This window comes from Bacillus rossius, chromosome 11 (assembly GCF_032445375.1).
Source record: "Bacillus rossius redtenbacheri isolate Brsri chromosome 11, Brsri_v3, whole genome shotgun sequence".
Classification (NCBI taxonomy): domain Eukaryota; kingdom Metazoa; phylum Arthropoda; class Insecta; order Phasmatodea; family Bacillidae; genus Bacillus; species Bacillus rossius.
This window is the reverse complement of record NC_086338.1, coordinates 56,028,805-56,056,099: the sequence shown is the minus strand read 5'-3', so window position 1 is coordinate 56,056,099 and position 27,295 is coordinate 56,028,805. Positions and strand designations below refer to the sequence as shown.

Below are 27,295 nucleotides of genomic sequence, written 5' to 3'. Positions count from 1 at the left end.
TTGTGAAAGAAAACTGATTTTTTTGTTTGGGTACTGACTAAAGTCAAATTTTTATTGGTTGGGGGAAGTGTACGTTAATTATCCGGGAAAATTTGTGATAACTGCCAAAATATTTTGATCGTAGATGTTGGCAACCGTGTATTTTGGTGTTTACATTCGAGTTTGTTATTTGGCGTGTTGGGTGTATGCGTTGGGTGTATGCTTACGTTTTCTATAGTATATGGATTGCAACGTGTCATATTTTTACCATGTTGAGCGTATCAATGGTTTTATTTTACTTACTTAGCTCATGGAAGCATCCTTTTTGGATAATAGTGATTATTCTGTCTTGCTTAAAGACACTTTTCATTCCAGCATAGTAAGTTACTTTAATTTATTATTTTAGTTAAGTTTATCTCCTGTTTAGCATTATTTATAATTTTAGTTTCTCTTTGCGTTTCATCAATAGACACATGCACATCATATATTGAGGGACGTGAAATGATCAGACAAGCCCTTTTTACGGTAATTATCAGTTTTCCACCCTTGTTTTTCATTTCAAGTGAAAATACAATTGAGGCCCGTCTACAATAGGGTAAATATGTATAGTAACGGTATATGCGAAAAAAAATGCTAAAAATCCAAAAATACTTTTTATTATATGCTCTTTCACTTCCTCTTTTCAAAACAATCGGCGGAGATAAGAAATTCCAAATACTTTAGGAGATATAGAATTTTTAAATTTTCATCACAATACCTGTGCATTCATGCGGCCACCATTGTTTCTTGTTTACGAGTATGATTTTTTTTTTTTCCGCGACGTAGGTGAACGACTACATCATTTTCTACTAATGGCAAAGGAATTGTACCCGCCTCTTAACTTAGGTGAGTTTTTAACATTTCAAATTTTAATGTTTTATTTTTGTTATTTGGATTTGTTGCGCAAGTAATAAGTAAAAAAAAAAATTACGTGACTTCCTACTGTACATCCTTTGTCAAGGTTTGTTTGGTCAGGTCAGTTACATTAATAAATACTTTAAAATAAACAACCATTGAAATGAATTCACATTATTTTTAATGTCCGCTTAGTTTGAAAGTATTTTTAATGTAACTGACCTGACCTAATCGACCATTTTAGTTCCTACTGTTCATCCTTTCTCACCAGTTGGTTTGGTCAGGTCTGTTACATTATAAATATTTTAAAACTAAACAACCATTAAAATTAATTCACATTATTTTTAATGTCGGCATAGTTTGAAAGTATTAATAATGTAACTGACCTGACCTAATCGACCATTTTATTAATTACGCATTCACAAACACACGGCAAAAAAAAAAAAAATTGCGTCGGTCGAATGGTTGCACAGGTCTTGTATTGCAAAATTAAAAAATTCAATATCTCATAAAGTATTTGGAATTTCTTATCTCCGCCGGTTGTTATGAAAAGAGGAAGTGAAAGAGCATATAATAAAAGTATTTTCGGATTTTTAGCATTTTTTTTGAATATACAGTTACTTTACATATTACCCCAGAGGGCAGTAATTACAGAGGACCAAAATAAATGCTTTTTGATTGTCTTTGTTGAATTGAATATTACGCTTGCAATAACAACAAATATTACCAGTGTTCATTCATCTGTGCTACCAAAGAACACAGATTGGAACAAAAAGTTCAAATTGACGCAGTGTAATTGGACCATCACCCACACAGCGCATGATGTTGGTGGGTCTCGTGGGCCAATCAGTGATCATTGTCCATCGGACACAGTTTAGGAAATTGCAGTTGTAGACGGGCCTTTAAGGTTGAAAACGTTCTTGGTCCCGGCTTGATTCTCTTTCTTTTGACAAAGCTATTCTTGTAAACAATGGCTGTTCTCATGAAGATTTATGAAAGTGATAAATTATACAGTATTTTTTAATGCTTGCCATTTAGCTCTGTGACTTCAACAAATGTCAAAACCTACAATCACGGTAGAACGAGCTTAAGGGTTGGATTTTATCCCAACATTGTAGACCAAGCATTGTTGATGCTCATAATAACATTCAAATAAATTAAATTTCTGTTGGTTTCTTACTATAGAAAATCAAGTTGTTCACCTGCAGGAAAATTTCAAAAAATTAAATATTTATTTATTTGTACTTTACGCCTAGTAAGGGCATTAGAGACGGTTAGTAAAACAAGGCAATGAAATTAGAGACGCAATCAACATGTAATATGGTAAGCATTTGCCTGGAATAATTTCAAGTTATGGAAAACATGGTGGCGATGTTGGGTTTCGAACCTAGATGTTGATGAATTTGTGTAGAATATATGTTACGGCTTTTCCGGAAATAATAATAAAATTGCGACAATTCTTTTTTCGATCATTAGAGACGTTCCCGTATTTCCCCTGAAAACAGCGTTGATAAATTTGTACTGGTTTCTGAGAAATCACAGTTTATAGCTTACATTACAATACCTGTGCACTACGTGGCTGCCACAATTTTTTCGCTTTCCCATGTGGGTTAGAATGTTTAATGTTTTGAAAAAAATTTAGTCTGATCTGATTGTGAGACTGGTCAATTAGGTAGGTTAGCTACCTTGAAAATTCTTTAAAACTTTGTGGACGGTTGGTTAGGTTATTGTAGCTGCATTAAAAATAGTGTAAAATATGTTTCATTGTTGCTTAGGAATTACTTATTTAAGATGTAGCAATCCTGACCCATCCAACCATTCACATGATTTCACAGTATTTTTAATGTAGCAGCGATGTAAGAATATAAAATTAAAAAATTATGTATATTGCACTACCTTGCTCAGTTTTCTTTGTTACCTCCTGTCCGGAAGGGGGGGAGGACAAGGTTTTGAATCTCAGAAAGTGGTTCCAAAGTTCGTGAAACAAAAGTTTTTTTTTTATTGACAAAACTTGTAACAACATCACATCCTTCAATACACGAATGATCAGACTTGATAAACTTTTGAGTTATTATTTTGATGACTACCACAAGTGCCCAGGGTGTCTGTGAACAGAATAACACAATTGACAATATTGGATCACTGATATAAATTACACACATTTAATTAATGCCTGTTATAAAGCAAACAGCAATCGAAATTTTACTTGCAGCAAATATGAACATCGCCTTATTAGGTCTCTGTCAACGGAACAAAACGTTGCTTTGCAGCCGGTCTACCGACTTCGAGGTGCATCGGAACTGGCTGGCGGTCACGCACAGCCTCCCGGTGTCCCAGTGGTACCAGGACGCGACCTCGGAGTGGACGCTCGACTACCCACCGCTGTTCGCGTGGTTCGAGTGGACCCTCTCCCAGGTTGCTCGGTTCTTCGACCCGGAGATGCTGAAAGTCAGCAATCTGAACTACGCCTCGCCTCAGACGATCTACTTCCAGCGCTTGTCGGTGATTGTCGCAGACTTGCTGTTTGCGTATGGGACCAAAGAGTAAGTCACATCTAGTAATTAAAATGAGTGCCATACTATACAGTTAACTTTTTTTGAAATTTTTTTACTGTTAGGTTCTTTAAAGCCTGGATACGATTTCAATGTCCCAACATGTGTCAGACGGGCACTGATCACTGATTGGCCCACGTGACTTTTTGACGCCATGGGCGATGGTCTGAATACGGTGGTCAACTTGAACTTTTTGTCCTGTTCTGTGTTCTTTGGTGGCATAGAAGCAGAACACTCATTATATTTGCTGTTTCTGGTTCCCGTTTCAGAAAGGTAAACAGAAAATAACGGACGGTGTGGTACGAAGCCAAGAAGACAGAGACAAAATGTTGATCAGTACTGCCCGTTTGCTCTTTTCAAAGACCAAACATACATTTTTGCAATGTGCTTAGAAGTTCATTTGTTGATATTTACTTTTGCATTGCAGGATAAATAAATATTTAACTTCCACTACTTTTCGCAATTTAAATGAATATTCAAAACTTAGCTGCATACTCATTTCCAAAATATGAAAACAATATAGAAAAAATTATTTTGGCATTTTATATTTACTGTGGTCTGGTGACTATATAAATTAGTAGATTCGGACCTTGCAATTGTGGATGGCGGTATTCAGTGCGACCATGTGACGTCCTTCACATTAGGATGATGACACGGACCGCTCACAGGTTCGGACTGTTGTAGTCAGGCCTTTATCGTGAGCGTGTACAGAGCGTATGAAGTGATGAGAAATTCAATAACCGGAACGCTTTGCCGCCAAATTTTGGCAGTTCTGCTAGCAAAAAACCAGTGTTGGGCCAGTTGCTGCAGGAATGGACAGAACTAGAAAAGTCAGGGAATTTCATTGAAAGAAAAAATGAATAATGAAAAACCTGGAAATGTGAAGGAAAACTTGATGAGGTCGAGGAAAACCATCACTTAAAATGTAACTTTTAATCTTTATTGTAGGCAGTAGTGTAAGCTGAATAGTTTAGATATTGTAAAGGTCTATGAAATTCTGTAATTGAAAAAAGAAAAAAATGAAACTCATGGGTGTAAAATAATTTTGGTTATGAATGGAATAGTTTTTAAGTTAATTAATCATAATATGTATTGTGAAGAGTTATTAAACATTTTGACCTAAATACCTTAATGTTTATATTTTTGTTTTCACATTATGGTTGAAATAGCAACTATTTTAATAAATTATTACTTTTTTTTTTTTTTGGGCGGGGAAGCCAGAAAAACATGGAGAAATTTAACCCTAATATGCCAGGAACTTGAGCCAGTGGTATGTGTACTGCCATATATTGAAGTGAAAATTTTTTATTATTAAAATTACTTATTAAAGCGAGTAAATAAAATTATTTCGATAAAATCACGTAATTTTTGCTGAAATCAGTAAGTGCCAAAGTGGCCGAAGTCATCCTCTGTGTCGGCCAGTGCGGCATGCCTGGTGGTCGTGTTTGCAGGTGTGTGTCGTGTGTGGGCGGCCCGAAGTCCTGGCGGGGGGGCAGGGAGGGAGTCGCGTGGGGCTCCGCGCCGGTGGTTACGTCACTGCTGCTGCTCGGCAACGCGGGACTCCTGATGGTGGACCACGTTCACTTCCAGTACAACGGCTACCTGCTCGGCTTCCTGCTGCTGTCGGTCGCCAGGATGTTCCAGGTGCCTGCTCCCCGTCTGCCCCATCGGTAGAGACCCGGAAATTTCGCGGATTGCGAGCTAGAATGCAAACCTCCACACTCTTGCACTGTGTTCATGATTGGCCCGCAGTTGTTTGGACACACCCCTCTACGACCGTGAGCCAATGGCGCCCAGCTAGGAGAGAAGTAAGCGAATCAGGTAGTGCCAAATAACAAGGATAAAAATGTTCTCGCTAATAAATCAACCAATGGGAAAGTAAACATGGGTTGAGGACACCTATAACTTTGAATTCTATCCTGAGGCCAGAAGAATCCGCGAAATTTTCGGGTCTCTACCCATCGGGATCCCGGGGGAATGCGGTCGCCAACACGTCACGCTCGCGTGGTTCGATCCCGGCGCGGCTGCTGGCACAAGTCGGTGGGCACCGAGTCGGTACCCGAGCGGTTCACGGTCCACTATAATCATGGACGCCCCGGCGCCGTAAGCCTCTTGTTTAACGGTACAACATGAAACCCAATCAAACAAACAAATCTAGTGTTTTTAGTGTAAGCTACCCTTTGGGAAGTTCTTTTTTTTTTTTTTTTTTTTTTTTTTTCAGTTTTTCTTTTAAGGTACAAGATTACATATGAATTGCAGTAAGACAGCATAGCATGGAAATTATACACGGAGCACTGAAAATGCATGTTGATACCATGAAGCACCAAAATTTAACTAAAATCACAGTCATTTAGTAATTTGACAGAACTTATCTCAAATGTTATATTTTGCTATAAAAAATGAATTCATCAAATGTAATTTACTTATCGTGAATTTTGTAACAGAATGTATGAACAAAATGAATTGGAAAAAAAAAATATTATTATTATTACATTGTGTGAGCTAAAGTATTTTGGTGAAATATGCAAGTATGGTTTTAAGGAATTTTTTTTGTTTCATATTTATTGAATAATTCACAGTTTTTTATGAATAAAGACAAGGTTTAAACAAACAATAACATCAAAAAGTTTTAAAAAGTGACCTAAAAACAAAACCATAAAATCTTGTCCCTAGTTATAAAATATATTATGAACTTTTTTTTTTTTGTTCAAACTATGTAACCAACAATGAAAATAATCTATCATTATTAAATGTCATTTCTTATTGCGGGTCTCCAAAAGAAACCTCGGCAGAACTCTTCGTGGTTAACGGGATTCACCCGTCATCGCTTGCCCATGTTGAGCATTCTTCAAGGCCAAGGGCAGTGTACACATTTGTAAATTATAAATTATAAAGGATATTAATATGTTCCGCAGTGTGCTGAAAATTGTGTGAAAATAATAAAACTGTCTAAGTTTGACATTTAGCTAAATACAGTACACATAGTTCAAGCCGTAGTTATTCATTGTTGGGGGAAAAAAATATTCCTTAGGAGTTTTTAATTTTTTTTTCCCCAAGAACTTGCAGTGTTAATTTAAATTGTGAAAATCTTGTGGTGTCAATACTGTACAGAATAAATGAAAACATTAAAACCTGTTTTTTCGTATTCAGAGAATAAGAGGATGTAAACTTGATTAGTCAATTTCTTCTAAGAACTTTTGATTTTTTTTTTTTTTTTTAACCTTGATGGGGCATCAAATAACCCCTTTGTTTGAGTCTGAAGTTAGTCTGGTGAGGATTCTGAAATTATTCAGGGGTGCCCACAAGGGGGAGTAACGACGCAGACTGCGTCATTAAAATTTCAGGGGGGGGGGGGGGGGGGGGTGGTTAAAAGACGAGAAAAATGTATATATTATTTACATAATTATAGCTTCTAATATGAAAATACGTTTCTGGTGCTTTGATAATTGAAAGGGATCTTGTAAATCAAATTGGCAACCCCGCACTTTCCTCAACAAAAGCAGTTTGGCATCTGTCAGTTCAGGATGGAAATACTACCTGATATGACCAAAATTATTATTATTAGAAAATCAGTTTTAATTAATGCAAAATGTGATAAAATATAATACTAAAAAAGTATAATTTATAAAATAATTGAGTAAATCATTGAGGAAATGACATAAAAATTTCAGGGGGCGGGGGGGGGGGGTGAGTCATGGTGTTTGGGAAGGGGGGGGGCACCTCTGAATTATTGGTGATTCTAGTCTTTCTAGCACTGGCTGTCGCGCCTGATTAAGAGTGTGCTGTTTTTTTTTATTGTCAGGGTCGCTGCCTGGAAGGAGCATTTTGGTTTGCCATCCTCTTGAACCACAAACACATCTTCATGTACGTCGCTCCCGCCTACTTCGTGTACTTGCTGCGCAGTTATTGCTTCAGTGACCCCCAGCGCTGGAGGTCGTTCTCGCCCGGAAGATTGGCACGCCTGGCTCTTGTAGTTTTGTCCGTGTGTCTGGTCTCGTTTGGACCCTTCATCGCTTTGGGACAACTGGGACAGGTACGTGGTAGGCAATAAATGTTTTGTTTTAGTTATTATCCTACAGCTGGTTCTCGTTTAAATGAACATGTTCGAGAATCCTGCGCGATATCATCTTTCAGTATCATTCTCCACTATGCATAAATAGCTTTGTCACAAACCTAGGGACCTGGTAGGCGTGCATCTAACAAGGCGCAACTGTTACCAACATAAATATAAATATGTCACTGCTGTAATGCCACAAGAAGCCATATTCTTCATATTTCACTCTGCGTATCAACCGTCTTCCCCCACTGTGTCACGTCAGAGTCTGTCTTAGACGAGTAACAACGCTGTAACTTAGGACTTGGTCCGTTCTATTCTCCCCTTCGTGGCATTGCGTTATTTTTTTTATTTTCATGTTTAATTTTACGATGGTGGTGGTAATTGAAAATTACTGTTTCAGTTCCTTGTGTTTAAACCACAAATACTTATACAAACATATTTATACATCTAAATAAAAAATAATAATAATGGGTATGTTTTATGTGACATCCTGTGGATATGTATTTTTTTTTAAGTGAACTTGCAGGGTTAGCTTTTAAAATCTGTCTGCCTGTCCGAGACAAGTAAATTCTGTCCTGGCTGTAGAATCACAGGGCAACCTATCTGATTGCAAGTCAGACAAATTCAAATTACACCACATTAAAAGGAAAGCAATAATGTATGATCATTGCTAGTTACAAATGCATGTATTTAATTTGGTTACAATTTAGTGTGTGCGAGACATATTTGTTATAGTGTGTCAAAACTTCAGAAATGTTGAAGTGCCAACATGGTAATTAAAAATGGTCGTATGAGTAAAATATTTTACCTGTCAGTATTCATAAAATAAAAAACCCTTCTTGGGTGTTTTGTTTTGGTTTAGCGTGATTGTAGAAGTCTCTGCAACGGTTTTGATTTTTACAGGTGCTCACCAGACTGTTTCCCTTCAAGAGAGGCCTGTGCCACGCCTACTGGGCGCCCAACGCCTGGGCCCTGTACAACGCAGCGGACAAGATGGGCGCCGTGATCGGTGAGTGTGGGCCCCGGCTCCGTCTCGCCGGCGGCTCGCTCGGATCCGCGTGTGTGTGTGTAGCTGCGTAATTGTATCCAAGTGTCCGGGTGACTCTTCCAGGGGCGCGGCTGGGCCACGACGCTCGGCGGCCGTCCGCGGTGATGACCGGCGGGCTGGTGCAGGAGTACCAACACGCCGTCCTTCCCAGCGTGACGCCCGGCACCACCTTCCTGCTGACGGCTCTCTCCGTCCTGGTGGGTGTCGTGGGGCGCAGCCCCCTTCGCCTGTATGCCTCATTGTCTCGTGGATGGTCACAGATGGATAAACGTTTTTGACATGGCGACGTCTAATAAATCGATGAATGCCGGCTGCACGCACGAAAAAGTGTCCCGTAACACACATTGTCCCGTTACGCGGTGTCCCGTTACCGCTCATTGTACACTTGCGCCGCATCTATCTCTTTTCCACTCGATTGGAACTACCATCGATTTGACATTTTCGAGGCACATTAAACTTGAAACACTCCCATTCGTTTCTTACTTTTCCTATCATCGTCCTATCCTTAACAGAATAACACAGATTGGAAGAAGTTAAATAGCAAACATGTATAAAAGTTATAGTTAAAATAATCTCTTCGTTAAAGTAATGAACATATTTGAATTAATGAGTGCAAATAAAAGTAAATTTATCAATTAAATTGTAGATTTCATTTCACTCCTTCTTTGTATCCATACAAAAAAGTGATAATTCAATAAAAATGATTCAATTTTATTCATAAAAGTATGCAATCATTTAATCAATGTTTTGTTATGACGTCACGTTAAACTATCGTCCGTAAACCGACTTTACAGACAACCAATTTTTTAATTAGCTCTACGCTTAGCAGCTATTTAGCGCTTTGCAGTGCTGGGTTTTATATTAAGAAACTCCGCGTTTGATTCCTTTCTTATAAAAGCAAAATAATAAAAAAAAACTTACTTTATTCTTTAGAAATTGTGCTAAAGTAAAGGTGTTGCCGAGGTTTGTCATTTTTTTTGGTAATTTTAACAATATAACAACGTAGGTAAAATGAACAAACTTTGCAGCACTAGCCTTAAACTTTTTTTTAGTACTTTTAAGCTGAACCATGGAATTAGGCCACTCGATTTTGGTGAATATCTGTGAATGTTTTCCAGTTCAGTGCACATTATAGGTATTTCTTAAAATTCTAATGTACTCATAATTTGTTCTCAAAATTCTACAGCTTTAATGTGCTTTGTTTTTGTTTTTTTAATACAGAAATGATATGTTTTGTTTGCATGTCTTGTTTAAGTAGTTGGCCTTTTCTGTGCTTAACAGCCAGAAATCATAACTTTCTAACCGACAAACGACAGTACTAGCGATTTAATACGTGTAGAAGTAAATTATATTTCTTACTCTTTGGCATACTTGTTTTGCACCCTAATATTTTGGTAACATTAAAATAATGAATTTGTTTACCTTTACAGGAGAATAAACTTTGTTAATATTACAGAAACCAAATATTTAAAAAGTTAGTTTTGTGTGTGTTTTAAAGCAACTAAAAATAAAACTCGAACTACAGAGCCTATTTGAAAATAAACTGCGCAGTAGTTTGGTGGGTTAATCCTAATCTCATTGGCGCAAAGTGCCAAAGTAATGTTTCCTTCAAGTGCCAGTTAATGGTGCTTCACTGTAGTTTGTGTGTGTGCAGCCGGCTGTGATAAAGCTGTGGCGGTCTCCTGCCAACCCGCAGCACTTTGTGCGCTGCATGGTGCTGTGTGCGTGCAGCGCATTCATGTTTGGTTGGCACGTCCACGAGAAGGCAGTGCTCCTGGTCATCATCCCTCTCACGTAAGTCGTCATCCCTCTCACGTGAGTCATCATACCTCTCACGTAATTCATCATCCCTCTCACATGTCATCATCCCTCTCACGTAAGTCATCATCCCTCTCACATAAGTCATCATCCCTCTCACATAAGGCATCATCCCTCTCACGTAAGGCGTCATCCCTCTCACGTAAGTCATTGTTCCTCTCATAAGTCATCATACCTCTCATGTAAGTCATCATCCCTCTCACATAAGTCATCATCCCTCTCACGTAAGGCATCATCCCTCTCACGTAAGGCGTCATCCCTCTCACGTAAGGCATCATCCCTCTCACGTAAGGCGTCATCCCTCTCACGTAAGGCATCATCCCTCTCACGTAAGGCATCATCCCTCTCACGTAAGTCGTCATCCCTCTCACGTGAGTCATCATACCTCTCACGTAATTCATCATCCATCTCACATTTCATCATCCCTCTCACGTAAGTCATCATCCCTCTCACGTAATGCATCATCCCTCTCACGTAAGTCATCATCCCTCTCACGTAAGGCATCATCCCTCTCACATAAGGCGTCATCCCTCTCACGTAAGGCATCATCTCTCTCACGTAAGGCGTCATCCCTCTCACGTAAGTCATTGTTCCTCTCATAAGTCATCATACCTCATGTAAGTCATCATCCCTCTCACGTAAGGCGTCATCCCTCTCACGTAAGGCATCATCCCTCTCACGTAAGGCATCATCCCTCTCACGTAAGTCATTGTTCCTCTCATAAGTCATCATCCCTCTCACGTAAGTCATCATCCCTCTCACGTAAGTCATCATCTCTCTCACGTAAGTCATCACACCTCTCACGTAAGTCGTCATCCCTCTCAAGTAAGTCGTTATCCCTCTCACATAAGCCCCACATCGTCCAACTTTGTGAGCTGGGTTTTTGTAAAAAAACTGTACCAAGTCAAACCTCTTTAATACAAATCCGCTTAATTTAAATAACTTAATAAATAATAAATCAGGGCTATGTGTGGGATGAGTACAGTTTTCATCACAGCTACAAATTTATTAACCATCAACAGTTATAGTCCAACGCCAAACATGTAAATGTTGTCTCACTCACTGTGCTGTACATGAGACTGTTAGTAGCTTATGGGGATGGCTAACTTAAAACATGTGTCCCACTGAGATAGTGCGTCCTTTTGGCTAAAAAGCCAGTCGAGTAGTATCTTTTGTATTATAAATTCAAATTTGTGTGCAACCGTTTGCGCTTCTTACTTTGTATGTTTGTATTTGAGGACTTTTTTTCTGTAACAAAAATTTCTTGCCATTGCATTCCCTGCCACCCATTTTATTAATGCCCAGCAATTTCCAAACACACTATAAATGCTGCTGTGATGCTAGTCATACTAGCTTTGTGGCAAGTTTTGTGTGTGTGTTGGTGTTCTGTACGAAACAGACCAGTTATTATTAAATTTTTAAAAAAAAATTATTAGTTTATACTATAAAGAATCAAAGTGTAAATTTGTTTATGTCAGTAAATTTTTGGTAGTATATTTGTCCCATATGTGAAGGTTGATATTGAATAAGAATTTAGCATTTAGATTGATTATGATTGCTGACTTGTCAAAAAAATGTTCTGTTCCCAGAATTTTGGCGGCGCTGTGGAAGGATGAAGCAAGGCTGTACCTGTTTATATCTACGGTGGGACATTATTCTCTTTTCCCTCTCCTCTTCACTCCGTTTGAAATTCCCGTCAAACTCTTGGTTCTCGTCGTCCATTCCTCGTATGCGTTCCTCGGTTTGTCGGCGCTTCACGCCACGGGCGGGAAGCCTTCTGCTCCCCTGCTCTCGCGCCCGGAGCGCGCGTACCTCGCGGGCCTCGTCCCGTTGTTCCTGTTCGACGTCGCGGTCCATCCGCTTTCCGTGCTGGGCGCGAGGCTCCCGTTCCTCTCGCTGATGCTCACGTCAGTTTACTGTGCCGTGGGGGTCGCGTACTTCTGGCTGGCCTATTACTGGCGCTTCCTGACGCTTCCGGCGGGGGTGGACGAGAGTAAATACAAGAACAAGATTAGTTAGTGATCCACTGTCACATTGTGTCTGGTGAATTTCACAAGACAGCAAAAAATGTTTCCTCTATTCTGGTCTCCCTTGTCTCCCTTGCAGCATTTTGAAATTACTTAGTTTATCTTGATCTCTCTTACCTAGTCAGCCAACTCTCGACTTGTAATGATTAACTGTGAGTAGAGAGAAAAATTTTTATGGATTTTTTTTTTTATAAATGATGTTTATTCATGAAGATAGTGTATATTATTTGACGAATATGGCACCAAAATGTTTTCTGAAATTTTTTTTCACCAAAAATAATGTTATTTTCTGTGCTGAATTACATATTTATATCATATAAATTATTTGTAATGAGCATAACTGTAACAGATTTACTGATAACAAAAAAAAAATATGTTAAACTTTGGTGCATTCGAAAAATGTACAAAGGCCAGTGATGTATAAATGAGTAAGAGACAAATGATTAAAAAAAGTACAAATAAATTTTTTTTTCTATGCCACCCTAACAAAATACATATTTCTTTGTGCCATATCCATATGACATGAATTCATTTTAACGGTTTTTAATGAAAACCAGGCAACTTCTTGGTTTTAAGTGCACATTTAAAATCTGCATCGGAACAATAGCTGAGAAATGAAAATTTTCTATGTTATGTTAACAAAGTTGTCAAATGGAGCAATAAAACTTGTCATTGGCAATGAAGTTAAACACAAGAAAAATATTTTAATGTTCACAATTAGTTTGGTCTTTATAAACAACAAACATTATGCCCGTAAACTAATAACTATTTATATTGAAATGGACAATTATAAATTAAAATAAGGTTCTTGTATTTTTTTTAAAAGTGCACTGTGGGAGATTTTTTTCAGTATGAGAGTTGCAGATATCGTGCATGTAAGCAAACAGCACGTAGAAGTGTTGCTTAGAAATCTTTGAACTCATCTGCGTACTCCTCATTATCGGAGACCACCAGGTCTTCCTCTTCGTAACGGTCGAAGTTGCTGTGTTCGGTCACGGCCTTCGCCCTCGGGACGTAGGAAGGTTTCACTCTCTGGTTCAGCACGTCCGTCCAGCTGATCTGCGTGAACCACTTGTGGTTCTTGATGTCGTCCGCCCCGTTCCGCATGCAGCCGTACCGCCTGGTGATGTCCGCCTGGAGCAGGCCCTTCACGAGGTCCCGGAGCTCCGGGCTGAACGTCGAGGGCGTGCAGTACCTAAAACAGACCCACGCAGCGGTTCGAGGGAAGGAACCCACTTCGAAACACTCCTTCGATATCTCTCTTCCCCGCTTTCAACTAATCCGAGTCATACTATCTTTGAAAGATTTGTGCAATGGGTGTTTTTTTTTTTTTGTGTTCGGTATTTTTGTGCTGTCATCATTTGTGTTTTTTTTTGTTTCGTTCTGTAAGTCCATTTTTCTTTGTTTTTATTTGTTTGTTGACCATATTCCTGTTGTGGAGTATTGTGTGGCGTTAAATCCTGACAACAGCAATTTTTTGCTTAATTTGTATTTTTTTTTTTTTCATTTGTAGTTTTCTTCTATAGACATACATGTGCTAAGCAATGGCGCATGTCCAAAAGCTTAAATTTAATCTGAGTCAATCATACTCTACATTATAAATTTTATAACAATCGCTAGGTTTCAGAATTTTGTACTGGAATGATTTAAGTAGCTTCAGTTTATATCTTCATGCAGTTACAGATATGACCTTTGTGAACAGTTAACACACATATAATAAAATTTTCCTCTGTTAAAGTTTCCACCTTAATGGTTATTGATGCCCATCCTTTCAGATCAATTTTTTTTTTGTTATGATAAATTTCATGATAGTTACACTAGAATAGAATGGTTGCTTAAAAAAAAAATTGAAATTTTGAAAAACTAGAATCTATGCCCTGTTGAGCCACAAAATGTTACGTCATGTTTGTACTCTTATCTGCGAGCCAATAATTTGAAAAATATTCATCGTAACTGGGTGTGCTTCACACACCGTGTTAGGTTTTTAGTTTAGTGCTGATTCCAGAACTTGGTGAAAATCATTGTTTAAAAAATGGGACGAGAGAAGTAAAGGTGTGTGCAGTACGCACCCAGCTGCGACGATGCAGATAATTATTTTATGGCGAGAGGCGATGACATTGTTAGTCGGACAAACAAGTTCATTTATGACATTTGCGTGATCTTTTAAAAAAAAAAAAATTAAGCTAATGCTGGGCTCACAACTAAGAAGCACACGACCATTTCCCAAATGGGTTCACAATTAAAATCTCTTAGCTACCAAATGATTAGAGATGGAGAGGGATATATATATCACAGTGTGTAGTCTGTTCTTGGAAAGACCGTTACTGACAAAGAATTGACCAGAGTTACTTGGCAAAGCCAAAATATCAGAAGACCTATAAATTAATAGTTTCACCTTATAAATGCGAAAGTATCTCCTTTATTTCTTAAACAGCAAACCAGTTCCATGCCTCTGTTGGAATGTAAGAGGGCATACAGCAAAATATTAGGCAATGCATCTGAAAACTATGGTGGAGCTTCTTTGCCCGCTTTCTATTCCAACCCCTTGTTTGGATAGCCATGCATCGAGTTAGCCCGAAGGACACTGTGCATTTCTTTATCATTGACCATAATAAAAATTATTCATGCAATTAACGTGAAAATCTCTATAGAGAAGAGTAGAAGACTTACTTGACAGTTTTTGATTGTTCGTTAATCTGATGGTGACAATACACCGTTCTTGCAATCCTTTTTACGTGTTTTCTTGAAACAACTCCAGAAAAATTCTGCAATTGTTTCTTTACCAACCCTCTTGGATTAAAAATAGTTATATCGTTTGTCTTAAAAAAATGTTTTGTTACATCTTCGACCTTCATGCTGGTGGAATTGGGAAACAGCTTATTGGAAGTTTATACTCGCCCAACTAATCCCAACTAGTCTGGAAGTGTATCTACATACAGTCCAGTGGTTACCGACCAGACTGGTTGTCGAGGCCGGATTTATAAACTACGCAGAGAACATGGTGCGAGAGCTCGCGACAAACCATTGTCATTTATAAGGCGTGAGAGTGGCGAGACGTCACCGGCAAAATTTCTTCCTCTGACTTCTTTTACTATTCTTAATTTTAACACGTAAAAAAAATCTTTAGCCTTCTGTACACGCATCTGCAGAATTTAAAGTTTTTTTTTAACACTTAACTTTAACTATGGATAGCGGAAACGCAAGCCGAAACAGAGAGAGAGAGAGAGAGCTTGCGTCGTGTTGCGAATTTGTAAACGAGTATTTGTGAAACTCGTTAATTGACATTTTTCGTTTCTCGAGTAGTTGGCTAACCCGGCCCGAGCCCCCGAACGTGAAGAAGCGAAGAGGCGACCTGCAGCGGATGATGTTGTCGTTCTGCCGGGCGTGGCTCTTGTCCTGGAATGGCGTGAAGCCGGCGCACATCTCGAACAGCAGCACGCCGAGGGACCACCAGTCGACGGAGTGGCGGTAGCCCCGGCATGCCACCACCTCGGGCGCGAAGTACTCGGGCGTGCCACACACGGTCCAGGCGCGGCCGCTCAGCGGCCTGGCCGAGCCGAAGTCGGCGAGCCTGAGGTAGCCGCCCGCGTCCACCAGCACGTTCTCCAGCTTGAGGTCCCGGTGCACCAGCCCCAGGCGGTGCAGAAACTCCAGGGCGAGCAGCACCTGCGTAGTCGCCGCGGTCCGTCGAGGACTGTCTCCTGGCTCTAATGTTCCACTCTTACAAACTAACACGTGCAACTATATTAGCATTCTAGCTACACATAAAATAATATTTGGGTAAAGTATCGACGGGTAGGTTAACGTTTATCAAAATGAACAAATTCCTTCTCGTACAGACAAACTGACTGTTCTTTGGTGGCACTAATTTTGCAGACCAACGAGTTTAACTGGAAGACTTGTGTCAATGAATATCTGGTGGTTCTAATGTTTCACTCTTACAAATTAACACATGCACTTATTTTAGCATTCATAGTTTACATAAAATAATATTCGGTAAAATTATGACTGGAAGGTTAACATTTATTAAAATGAACAAATTCCTACTCGTACAGACAAACTGACTGTTCTCTGGACGTGTGGTCTGGTGGCTCTAATTTTGAACTCTTACAAATTAACACATTCAACTATTTTAGCATTCGTACTTTACATAAAATAATATTTGGGTAAAGTTACAACGGGAAGGTTAACGTTTATTGAAATGGACAAATTCCTTCTCGTACAGACAAACTGACTGTTCTCTGGACGTGTGGTCTGGTGGCTCTTATTTTGTACTCTTACAAATTAACACATGCACTTATTTTAGCATTCTTGCTATACATAAAATAATATGTATTGGGTAAAATTATGACGGGAACGTTAACATTTATAAAAATGAACAAATTCCTTCTCGTACAGGCCAAACTGACTAACAAAACGTCTTCTAAACAAGCGCGGTAGTCAACATGCAGTGTAGTTGTGAGATAAAGGTAACCTCATCAGCCCAAAACGTGAAATCTCGAAAGTTTGTTTGCGAATGGCACTGTTGTTGCCCAACCAGCTACTTTTTGCCCAAGTATCAACGCTGGCTATACCTGCAATATCATTCTTCCATGCTCGGAAGATACCTAAACTATGTGCTTGTATTTCTGTTTCAACTGGATACACGGTTGCACTTACTATGTATGTCTACTGTTGACTTTTTATGAAAACTGATCCTAAGATTTTGAATGTTCTCGCCTCAAGCTGTAAACATGTGAATTCCTCAAGCTTCCGGGCATATGTGTTGTGCAAAAGGTTAAATTATATGCAGTCGTAGAATTCATTATAACTCTTGATTTTATTACAGAACTCCAACCTCTTCGAACCCAGTGAATTGATGTAACAAATGCTATCACCTCCCCTTCCATACAAACATATAAAGGATACAGCACGGCTGTATCACTTCATCGCTCAATATTTAATGTGAGAAACTGCGGCTGACGTAATATCTGTTCATTATGTTACCATTTAAAAAAAAAAATCAATTATATATTTATTGGATTAGTTTCTGTAAATAGTAAGTCAGCAAGCCACAAGAAAGCTTTGTGAAGTTTTTGATAGTGGATACAGACATTCCTGTCCTATGCGTGTGGCGAACATTGGCTTACACATTTTGTCACCTGTCACATAAAGCACATGTTAACAATGTCATATTTATTTGATTACAAATTGGACTCCAAGAGATGCAATGTTCTGCTCAACTTTTTAAAATTAAATGTACAAATAATTTTAACGCACTGCATTGAAACTTGGGACATTCAGAGTTCTTTGAGATTTGTAACATAGACTTACTTAACCTAGAGACCAGTATGGAGTGTCGCCACTTGACAAGAGAGTGCCTCATGCAAGTAAGTGCACGTAACTGCGTGCAGCAAATATTTCCTATATCGTCTCACTTTTAGTTTCAAGTATTAATTATGTATGATATTGCATATTTTGTTGCAGAGTTTTGTATTGTAAGATTAAAAGGAGCCTTCATTTTTTTTTAATGATGCATCGTGGTTTCGAAGGTAGCTGTTAAGGTCGCCAACTGACCGTGCGAATGCAGACGTGTTGACCTCGAACTCCTGTGACAATCATCACTACCAGCCAGTTAGTGCTAGAGTTTGCGTTGCAACTACTTTGTCGTGTTACACTCGGTGTTCTGTTTGACAGGTGTTCATTACATTATTAGATTTTAATATTAGTTCCACGAGCAACAACGAGAAGCCAATGGAGAGCACTTTTCATTTGTCAATTAATACAGTTTCAGTCTTTGGTGCTTGTGTTATCATTTTTGGCATGACTGGCGGCCCAAAACTTATGGCGTTCCTTGAGGCCTACATCCGGGATTCACGTCCGTTTCACGTAGGCCCTTCCATCTGTCTGTCACACAAAAACCCTTCGCCACAACGGAAGTTTTCACTCCCTGAACCAACCGTTTACCCACGTTCTCACGTGAGCTGGGATTACTTATCTCCACCAGTTGGTCCTCAACACCCTGTTGTTCCCTATCAGCACGTACTGTCATGTCACCTGTCCCAAGGACTATGGTCCTTACAACCAACAACAAACTGTCTGCACAAAATTTTAAAACCATTAAATGTGGGCTAAATATGTTAAACAAAGCACCTGGTGAAAGTTGTTTACTATTGATATACATATATGTCTGGGCGTTAAAGACCGAAGGACCCAGTGGTCGAGTGGTCAGAACACCCGCCTCTCACCAAGGCGATCAGAGTTCGATTCCCGGTATGACGGAACCTCTGGCGGACGTTATCGCTAATGACCTGGATGTGTTACATAGCAATTTTCTCGAGAGGAGTTGACAAAAATAGCAACAAAAAAATGAGAATATACGTATTTAAAAGAAAAAAACATGTGCGCAAGGCTTTCAGTACGCGCCAGAAATGTGTATGTAACATCTACCCCCGGGAATGCTGAATGTAATAAATACAAGGAAAAATTTTTTTTTGAACTACCTACATTTATTAATGCGAGTCACACACAGGTTCCACACCCCACCGCTAGAATTCGCTGCATAAAACCATTCCGATTTGCAGAGAAAAAGAAATGAAACGGCTCTGATAGAAGCGAAAAAGACTTGAAGTAAGTAGGTACTAAAACCCCGTACTTGGCTCTGGTTTTTGACAAAGAATTTTATTGAAACACTTCCACTCTTATTAAAATTCATTAGGAACTATTGCCGTCACCCGACCTATGTGAAAGGCCCAGGGGGTACCTGACGGGCGCTACGGGCGTCGCGGTGCTCTTGTTGTCCGGAGGGGCGCCAGGCTAGCGGGCTGCTAGGCCGTTGGTGTTGGGTCGTGGGTACTCTGCCCCCGCGTGCCCCGCCAGGTACACGGCTTGAATCTACCCTGAATGGCTCTCCCTTGATTGTGAAGGCCGCTCGGCCGTGTGGAGGACGGGAGACTCCGGAAAATTAGTATACACGAGTTGGTGAGAATTACCTTTAATCTAGTGTCCCGCTACAAAACACTCTCACCAACACTTGGCGACGTCTAGCCGTTACACAATTAACACAGAAAAAACATAACACTACGCGACACTAATGGTTACCGCGGCAGTCTCGCGGGACACGGGTCAATGCTCGCTGGAGACGGCCAGCGCCGAACATTAACGGGTGCAGGGGGGGGCTCTATGAGCGGGCTCCTAAATTCGGCGAAACACTTACGTGAGTGATACGATCTGCAGCGCGGTATCACGATGAAGACGGTCGGGATAGGCCCGGTTCCGTAAAATACGCGCCGAGTCGACGTGGGCAGCTTATGAATTAATAATAAGTTTAAATTTAAATATTTAGTGCAGAATAAAATGATCACAGAAAGAAAACTTGGATGCTGCCCATGGACACACGTCTGTTCCCGGCGCGGAGTGGTTCGAGACTGCCGGACATGGCCGCCTCGCAAGGAAGTGAAACTTTCTCTTCTTTGTGAGTCAGCGTCAAAAAACTTATATTAACTTAATTTGCTCTATTATAAGCTAAAAACACGTTCCAGGTGCTCAATTAGAAGGTAGCACCTGGTAATTGTGTGCTTAAGGCTTAACAACTGTTTTATAGTAGTATTTAATTATTTAAATCGTGGCATCAAGTTGGCGACTGTAAATTTATCAACATATTGTCTCACTGTAAGCCGTTTTAGTTGGATTTCTTCTAATCTGACACGATCATAGTCACGGGCATTTTAATTAAGGCCAGTGGCCGCGGTGACTGTTAATGAGGTTTGTTGTCTATTGAGGTCACGCCCGGGGCGCTCGCCTGACTCAATCCGGCTGGGCAAGGGGCGCGCTCCGAAAACGGGATACGGTACTGGCGGTGCGGAGCACGGGCTTAAAGGCCATGGTCGGTACGACGTCACTATAAAGTTCTCGTTTGGCTTTGAGAATTTTGGTTGGTGCGATCCGCCACAGACGGCAGCATCGTGGTTACATCAAACTTGCTCCTACCGAGGGCTAGGATGCCACTGTCGCGACCGACCCAGTCTCGCCCCAGAGACACTGTCCTCGCCGGACCGCGTGCCAAGCGTGGAGGACGGGATACAGCACCTGCGCGCCGTAGAAGCGCGCCTGGGGCTCGCTGAAGCGGCGCACCTTGCGCATCAGCATGAACAGCTCGCCGCCGGAGACACACGGCATCACGCAGTACAGGTAGCTGTTGTCCTTGTGGAAGTACTCCAGGCGCACCACGAACGGGAACCTGCGGACCCGCGGCTCTCTCCCGCCACTAGCTCCGCGCATTACCCTTCCCTGCAGGGGCGCGATCCCGTGAAGATGCGCGTGGGGTTTTGACCGACAAAAACCCTCATAGCAAATAAGGCTTGAATCAAGCTTGCCTCTCGGCAAGCCTGCACGCTCGATTCAAGCTAACTAGTTTACACATGACAAGCTTGCAGAAAGCCTGCCACGAAAAGCTTGCAGCATATATGCCATGGCAAGCCTGCAAGCTTGCTGCAATGGTTCATTGTTCAATGCCCAAATGAAGTCATTTGAAAAGCTTGCCGCAAGCTTACATTTTATGTGGGAAGTCATCTCTGTGTGAGAGGTCATCGCTGGATAGGGCTCTTGTATGTTGCATATTGCCTACATGCATGCAATAAGCAGAAAACTAAAATATGCAGAAAGTTATCGATAAAACATAGTTTTGACATCAAACACGTTTCAAAGTCACAACTTTGAAACTGCAAGCGAGCCCCCTCAGTGAGGGGCTTCCAGGGCTCCCTCAACCCCCCTCCTCCTCCTTTGGGGATCTACACCCAAGCCCACGAGAAAGTACTGTAGTCGTTTGAGCTTTCTCATCTCGGTTAAGTCATGACATGTCGCAATAACACCTGGATAAACTGGTTGTAATCCAAATATGGTATGTAGAAGAGCACCGAGTGTGCTGGATAGGCTGTTCAAAACATCCACGAGCTACAGAAATAATAAAAGAGCTACTCACGTCGAAAACCTCAGAGAGGAGAGTATCTTCACTTCGTTCCACACGTGTTCCAGCTGATTGTTCTTCACCACGTGTTTCTTGCTGATGATCTTCACCGCGTACACCTCTCCGGAGCTCTTGTTCCTCGCGAGCCTTACGCTGCCGAAGGACCCCTTGCCCAGCGTCTTGCAGAGCTCAAGCTCGGCCAGGTCCGTCAGGCGCGGCGCGGGCATGTCGTACAGCTGGCGGAACTGCTCCTTCGCCCCGCGGCAGAACTCCAGGAAGTCCGCGATGTCGCCCTCGCCCTCGCCCTCGCCCTCCCCCGAGTGACACCGCCTCTTCGACCCGGCGCGCTTCCTGGACGGAGCCGTGTCGCGATCGAGGTCCGCCATAACCTCACTCGTCACTCTCCAGCGGAGCAAGTTACCAACTTAACAATTTAGAGCGAGTGTTCATCTCCCTCCCTCTCTTTTCTATGATCTGAACTCCCTAACCTGTTTACACTTAATCGCTTAGATTTTGTTTTTCCATGAAACACAAGGAACGTGTAAAACATGGAGATAAACCTCAGGCAAAATTTCAACTATAATCGTAGTAGTGATCATATTTGTACGTATTCGTATAATGGTGGTGACTTTTTTTTAATGCTGAAAAAAATGAAATCCAGTAGGCCTACGTACGTGATAAATATATATATTTATTTATATTACTGTCGCTTTGTTACATCACATTATTGCGGCAATTCTAATGTCTGATCTTAAGCCAATTATATGACCATGCGCAGAAGACGATAGTCAGCTCACTTAATTATTAGTGTCTTAGAGAACTTTACTTGCTCAGCATGTCATTATGATTTATCTATGAAGTTACTACACCGTCATCGGCGGTGTCGGGTTTGAGACCCGATGTGAACGGGAATCTTTTTCACAGACGAGAGAGCCAAACGCCCGATCGTGCACCTTCGGTTTTTTTTTTTTTGGTTCATTGTAAATAAATATGGCGGTGTTGATAAAAGAATACTAATGGTCAATTAGGTTAGGTTAGCTACATTATAAATACTTTTAAACATTGTGGACGGTTGATTTGGTTAAGATAGCTACATAAAAGATACAGAAAAAAGCATGAACTTCGGGGAACTTCGGGTTTTGGCTCTCTCGTCTGTGAAAAGAAGGCTTCCCGATGTTGAACCCAGAACTGTCATAGATCATGAACGGATGACGTATGGCACTTTCCTATTTACCCGTCGTTTCAATTTCATCGATATTTTTGATACTTTTTAGATTTTAATACTTTTATTTCTTAATTATACTTCTTTAGGCATGCTATTAAAAAAAAATATGAAAATAAATTTTTACAATGCTTGGACACCATGCAATGCTATAATCACAGGATGAAATAAGGGCTATATTATATAAATAAAAATTATATTTGTGCTTTTAAAATTTTCCCTTTTAGGACTGATATTAAATACTGGTCCATATAATTAAAAATATGTATTTGTTACGAATATTATTAATAGAAATTGTGTTTATAAACTTTTTCAAGTGTATTGTCAAGTGTATTTTTATAAGTGATGTCATGTTCATGTATGAATAATTTATTTGTATTACAAGATATAAATTATTACATTATTATTTAATAAAAAATAAAAATTAATTCTAATAAACATTCAGCATATTTATCGATTTTCATTATTAAAATTTTTTTATCTCGATTATTTTAATTAATAAAATAATTAATTTTATGTGTGTGTTTATATTAATATTAAATCTTTAGTAAATTTATTAAATATTTTAAAATAATTTAATTTATACTTTACTAACCATATTTATAATATCACTTCAGTCCTTTTATTAATTTATTTCTATTAATTATTTGCATGCAAAATTAAAGATAGTTTTTACTACCCCATTATTACTAGACATGCGTCACTAAAGTATAAAATCAAATATTTGATAAAATTTAAACCACATATATAATTTTTATTTGTAGGTTTCTCTTTTTTTATGTAGTTTTTTTCCCTTCATCCTGTGATTATTTTGTTGCATGCTGCGCGCACATCGTAAAAATTCACTCTCATAATTTTTTCATAACGCGCCTAAAGAAGTATAACTTGACGCTTTCTGCCTTCTGCCGAGGTGATGTTGAGGGTGTGGAGTTGCTTTTGGGCACCAACTAGCAAAAATAACTACGTGCTAGTGCGTAGCCGAGACTCTTGACTCAGGGCGTGACGTCGCCACGTGGCCAGCAGGCAGTAGGGGTCGTTCCGTCAGAGTTACCCCCGGCTGTTTTAGCCACCAGGGACGCTATGCTACGGGCGGCGTTGTGACAAATACACTGAGACTCAATTTAAAATGATTTATACTCAGGCACGCTATACATGCGCTGCGTCGTGCATGACCCGCTTACTGGGAGCCGCGCTCTACAGGACACATTTCTGATGTGCTGAAAACTCACGCAATTCCGGTAGAGATGGCAAGGGCGGAGGTCGAGAGGCTCCGCGGGCGACTCGCGACTAGTCTCCTTGGAGGGCGGTGATTAACTGGCGATGGCTGTGACGTCCGCACGACTCCCCAGCCTCGCTCCCGCGAAAACGTGTCGTGTGCAAAAGTAATCCCGGGCCATGCACGCCGCCTGATCGCGCTATAGTCCAGAATTGCAAATAATATTTAAACATAGCCATTACTCAATTAATATTGTTTTTAAGAGTGCTGAAAGTTAATTTCAAAGTCCAGATAATCAGGTCACCTAACAGTACCCCCGTGGTCGACTTTCGCGCGGGCGACAGTCGATTAGGCGGGGCAGCTTATGTTCGAGGCGTTGCACCACCCTGCACCCAGGTGCGTTCACGTCGCACACGCTCGGGGCGAGGCGGCGATGCGCCATAGCGGTCTGTGCGGATTCGAGGAGCACTAATGGTTGGCGTCAAACTTTAATAACTACAAAACAAGAGGTAATTCAAACTAAGGGGAAAAAATTAACTATTCTTTGTATGTTATTTATAACTAGGCCCACTTTATTAATTGTGCTACTTAAGGAACATTGTGGTGATCATAAAGCAGATAGATTTCTTATAAAAGAATACCAAGGTTTGTTATAAATATGTTTATATGCTTTAGCAGGGCTAGAGGTCATATATGTTTATCTAGACTCCACCACAGCCAGCTTTGGAGACTGAAGTGTGAGTGTGTTGGTGATTATTATAGTAATGTGAATTATAGTTGCATTCTGTAGGTGATGTGCTTTTAGTGCATGGTGGTAGTGGTTAGCAGTGTTCTAGAGAGGAGTAGTTTTAATTAGTGGTAGAGTGTTTACTGGCATATAAGATGTATTTGACTGCAGAGGTAATCAGATATGTTTAATAAAAGCTGTCAGAAAAATATATTTGATTCAGTAGCATTTTTGATGCTGCTATGGAATTCATTACAATTAATTTTTCTCCAAAATAATACTTTTGTAATATTTGCTAATAAATTTAATGCTAGAAATAGTCACACAACACAAAAATTTGACTGCAGTTCATAATTAATTTTATTTTTCACAAAAATTACAATCACTAAATTAAGAAATAATACAATATTGAGTCCAACAATGGAATACATTATTCTGCCATATACATTGCAAAAAACTGGCATTGTATTACGATCAATAACAATTAAATACGCTTTTCAACCATTGAACAACGTTATTTAATAGTTAGTTTCTTTAGACAACTTTCGGGAAAAAAATACACATTCAAGGATAGGATAAACAATTCCTATCACCAAAACGTAACTTATTTTTATCACTATCAAATCGTGTAAAAAATAAACAAGCATCACTTCCAATAACAGTTCGTACAGCCAACAGTGTTAGTGTTAAGTTCATCATGTTAAATGATTAAAAATATTTTTGCAGAAACTGTGGAAACACATTTAATATAAATATTAAAGGTAATCGAATGAAGCTAATGACTGATATACAGTATATTAATAATTCTGTCAACCTTTAACTTAATATATTACTCATTAGTACATTTATTAAAATATATACATTAGTATAAATGGATAAATAGTTGTATAAATAAAGGTTATTTAAAACATTAAATATTATATTTTTATAGGTAGGTACTCAAAAAATACTTTCAGTATTTATTTTAGTCTTACTGGGTTGTTTACGATTTCATCCTTATTTTACACATTAATTTTTGGTCCAGAGAACTTTGGCATCATGTAAAAAAAAAAGGCTGGGTTGTTTTCAGAAGTCCAAGAACTGAAGCTGAAGTGCATTCGAAGTTTTTGCGTTACTGCTAAATTAAGTCACGAATATTTTTTTTTCTGCTGCTACATCACATTGAGTACACAATGATTCAGGTTTATTTTAAAAACAGACGTTTGTTTTTTTTTTTTTTTGCCAGGAGTGCACATGTATTAACATGATTACACGGTAACAGCATGAAACTTTTTTTATAAGCTCATAGTCACCGCCATGTTGGTACGACGCCCAAAACTGGCTGAAGAGTCGAGTTTTCATAGTGTAAACAGTTTTAAATAAATTTAATTAGTAATAACAAGCATTATTAAATGTGGTCAAGCCACATTATGGCAGTGTTTTTGGGCATTTTGAGCATTACAACATGACCGTGACGAGGTAAAACAGTGACTTCAAATACATGACAGAATGCAGTCTCCTGACAATTCCTAACTCCGTGGTTTCTGCAACATTGCAGATAAAATTTTAGACACAAACGTGCAATGTCGCAGAAACGTTAACAATGAAAGGTGCCGAAACAATCACAATGAAATGCGCCTGAAACATTACAATTAACTTTGCCTTAAATATGAACAATGAAATGTGCCTGAAACATTGCAATGAAATGTGCCTGAACATGATGAGCCACGTGCAGTATGAAGAAGGGAATGCAGCTCGCAGACAGTGACGTAGCTAAGGTGACTGGCGCCCCTGGCCAGAACTGGAAATGACGCCCCCTCTTGGATTAAAAGAGAGTGGGGGGGGGGAGGGTTCAGTAACACGAAACCGTCGCGGTGGCTCCCCCTCCTGCTCCGGCGCCCCTGGCGGGGGCCATCCCTGCCACCCGCTTGCTACGCCACTGCTCGCAGACACGAGGATCACTCCAGCCGCCGTGAGCGCGGGGCGGGGGCGGACCGCAGACACGTGGGGCAGGCCCCCTGGGGCAGCTGGGACGCCACCCAGTCGGCGAAGCTCGGCACGTTGGCGTACACGGCCGGCAGGTCGCTGTCCCCGCAGCCGACTCCCCACGACGTGACCCCCAGCTGCACGTAGCGGCTGCTGTCGCGCGCCGACCGGCAGAACAGCGGGCCGCCGCCGTCGCCCTGCGCACGTCCCCGGGACCGCCAACGTGATCTAGCCTCCGGTCACCGGGGAATTCAGCGTTCTCGAGTTGCAAATGCACTCGGACCAGTGGCGTAGCCAGGATTTGTGTACGGGGGGTTGTTAAGAAGCGCACCTCCCCCCCCCCCCCCCCATATTAAAGCGGTGGGTCCGGGGTTCCTCCCCCGGGAAAAATTTGGTGTTTAAGGTGTAAAATAGTGCTATTTTAGCAGTTTTCGGTAGGTACTTAAATTTAAATATTGTAATGATGAAATTTTTTATTAATTTTAATATGAAATTTGTTTGAGTGATGAATAAGAAATTAATTAAAGATTTGGTTCTAAAGGGGGGGGGGGTTGAACCCCTAATATCCCCCCTGGCTACGCCCCTGACTCGGACACGACATTTAATGCTGAATTCTTTAAAATAATTGGCGAGCGTGAAAAATATATATAACAAACTGTGTTTTCAACTACATTTCTGGACGGGAATCACACGTAGTTTTAATAAACAACATTTATAAAAGAAATTATGCGAATAATGCAAATGTTACTATAACGCATTAGTATAGCAACCTTTCGAAAACCGAATACCGACACACGTCCGTGCTTATGGGAGGGAGGTAGGAATCGAAAGCTGCCAACTTAGTTT

At 40.3% G+C, this 27,295-nt stretch overlaps 3 protein-coding genes across 4 annotated transcripts in view; 1 reads left to right on the top strand and 2 right to left on the bottom strand.

The window, feature by feature from the left end:
• LOC134537052 (probable dolichyl pyrophosphate Glc1Man9GlcNAc2 alpha-1,3-glucosyltransferase) lies at nt 1-17,565 on the top strand. The gene is made up of 8 exons (XM_063377278.1): nt 1-358; nt 3,144-3,416; nt 4,877-5,069; nt 7,228-7,458; nt 8,386-8,491; nt 8,594-8,727; nt 10,185-10,324; nt 11,938-17,565. Exons 1-8 carry the CDS (start codon nt 186-188, stop codon nt 12,365-12,367), a joined length of 1,680 nt encoding a protein of 559 aa, XP_063233348.1. The 5' UTR covers nt 1-185; the 3' UTR covers nt 12,368-17,565.
• LOC134537053 (cAMP-dependent protein kinase catalytic subunit alpha-like) lies at nt 12,819-22,223 on the bottom strand. 2 transcript variants are annotated; one of them, XM_063377280.1, is made up of 4 exons: nt 21,335-22,223; nt 20,443-20,593; nt 15,728-16,041; nt 12,819-13,570 (listed from the first exon to the last, which is right to left on the bottom strand). In XM_063377280.1, exons 1-4 carry the CDS (start codon nt 21,703-21,705, stop codon nt 13,279-13,281), a joined length of 1,128 nt encoding a protein of 375 aa, XP_063233350.1. In that variant the 5' UTR covers nt 21,706-22,223; the 3' UTR covers nt 12,819-13,278. The 2 variants fall into 2 exon arrangements, with proteins under 2 accessions (XP_063233350.1, XP_063233351.1); XM_063377281.1 differs by having other exon boundaries at nt 20,488-20,593; nt 21,335-21,840.
• A 3,462-nt stretch (nt 22,224-25,685) lies between these two features.
• The window catches only part of LOC134536481 (phenoloxidase-activating factor 2-like), a 127,237-nt gene continuing 125,627 nt past the window's right edge, over nt 25,686-27,295 (bottom strand). Inside the window, exon 9 of the mRNA XM_063376202.1 lies at nt 25,686-26,646. Within this exon, the coding sequence (XP_063232272.1) occupies nt 26,422-26,646 (225 nt within the window). The 3' untranslated portion in view covers nt 25,686-26,421. The remainder of the gene's footprint in view (nt 26,647-27,295) is intronic.

What these genes read in the sequence shown, in the direction of transcription:
- LOC134537052 (XM_063377278.1), top strand. Translation starts at nt 186, where the DNA reads ATGCGTTGGGTGTATGCTTACGTTTTCTATAGTATATGGATTGCAACG. An exon ending in CGGTCGCCAGGATGTTCCAG is followed by an intron (nt 5,070 to 7,227) that starts GTGCCTGCTCCC and finishes TTTTATTGTCAG; the next exon opens with GGTCGCTGCCTGGAAGGAGC. An exon ending in TGACGGCTCTCTCCGTCCTG is followed by an intron (nt 8,728 to 10,184) that starts GTGGGTGTCGTG and finishes GTGTGTGTGCAG; the next exon opens with CCGGCTGTGATAAAGCTGTG.
- LOC134537053 (XM_063377280.1), bottom strand. Translation starts at nt 21,705, where the DNA reads ATGGCGGACCTCGATCGCGACACGGCTCCGTCCAGGAAGCGCGCCGGG. An exon ending in TCCTCTCTGAGGTTTTCGAC is followed by an intron (nt 20,594 to 21,334) that starts GTGAGTAGCTCT and finishes GCGGGTCCGCAG; the next exon opens with GTTCCCGTTCGTGGTGCGCC. An exon ending in CGCGCTTCTACGGCGCGCAG is followed by an intron (nt 16,042 to 20,442) that starts GTGCTGTATCCC and finishes GCGACTACGCAG; the next exon opens with GTGCTGCTCGCCCTGGAGTT.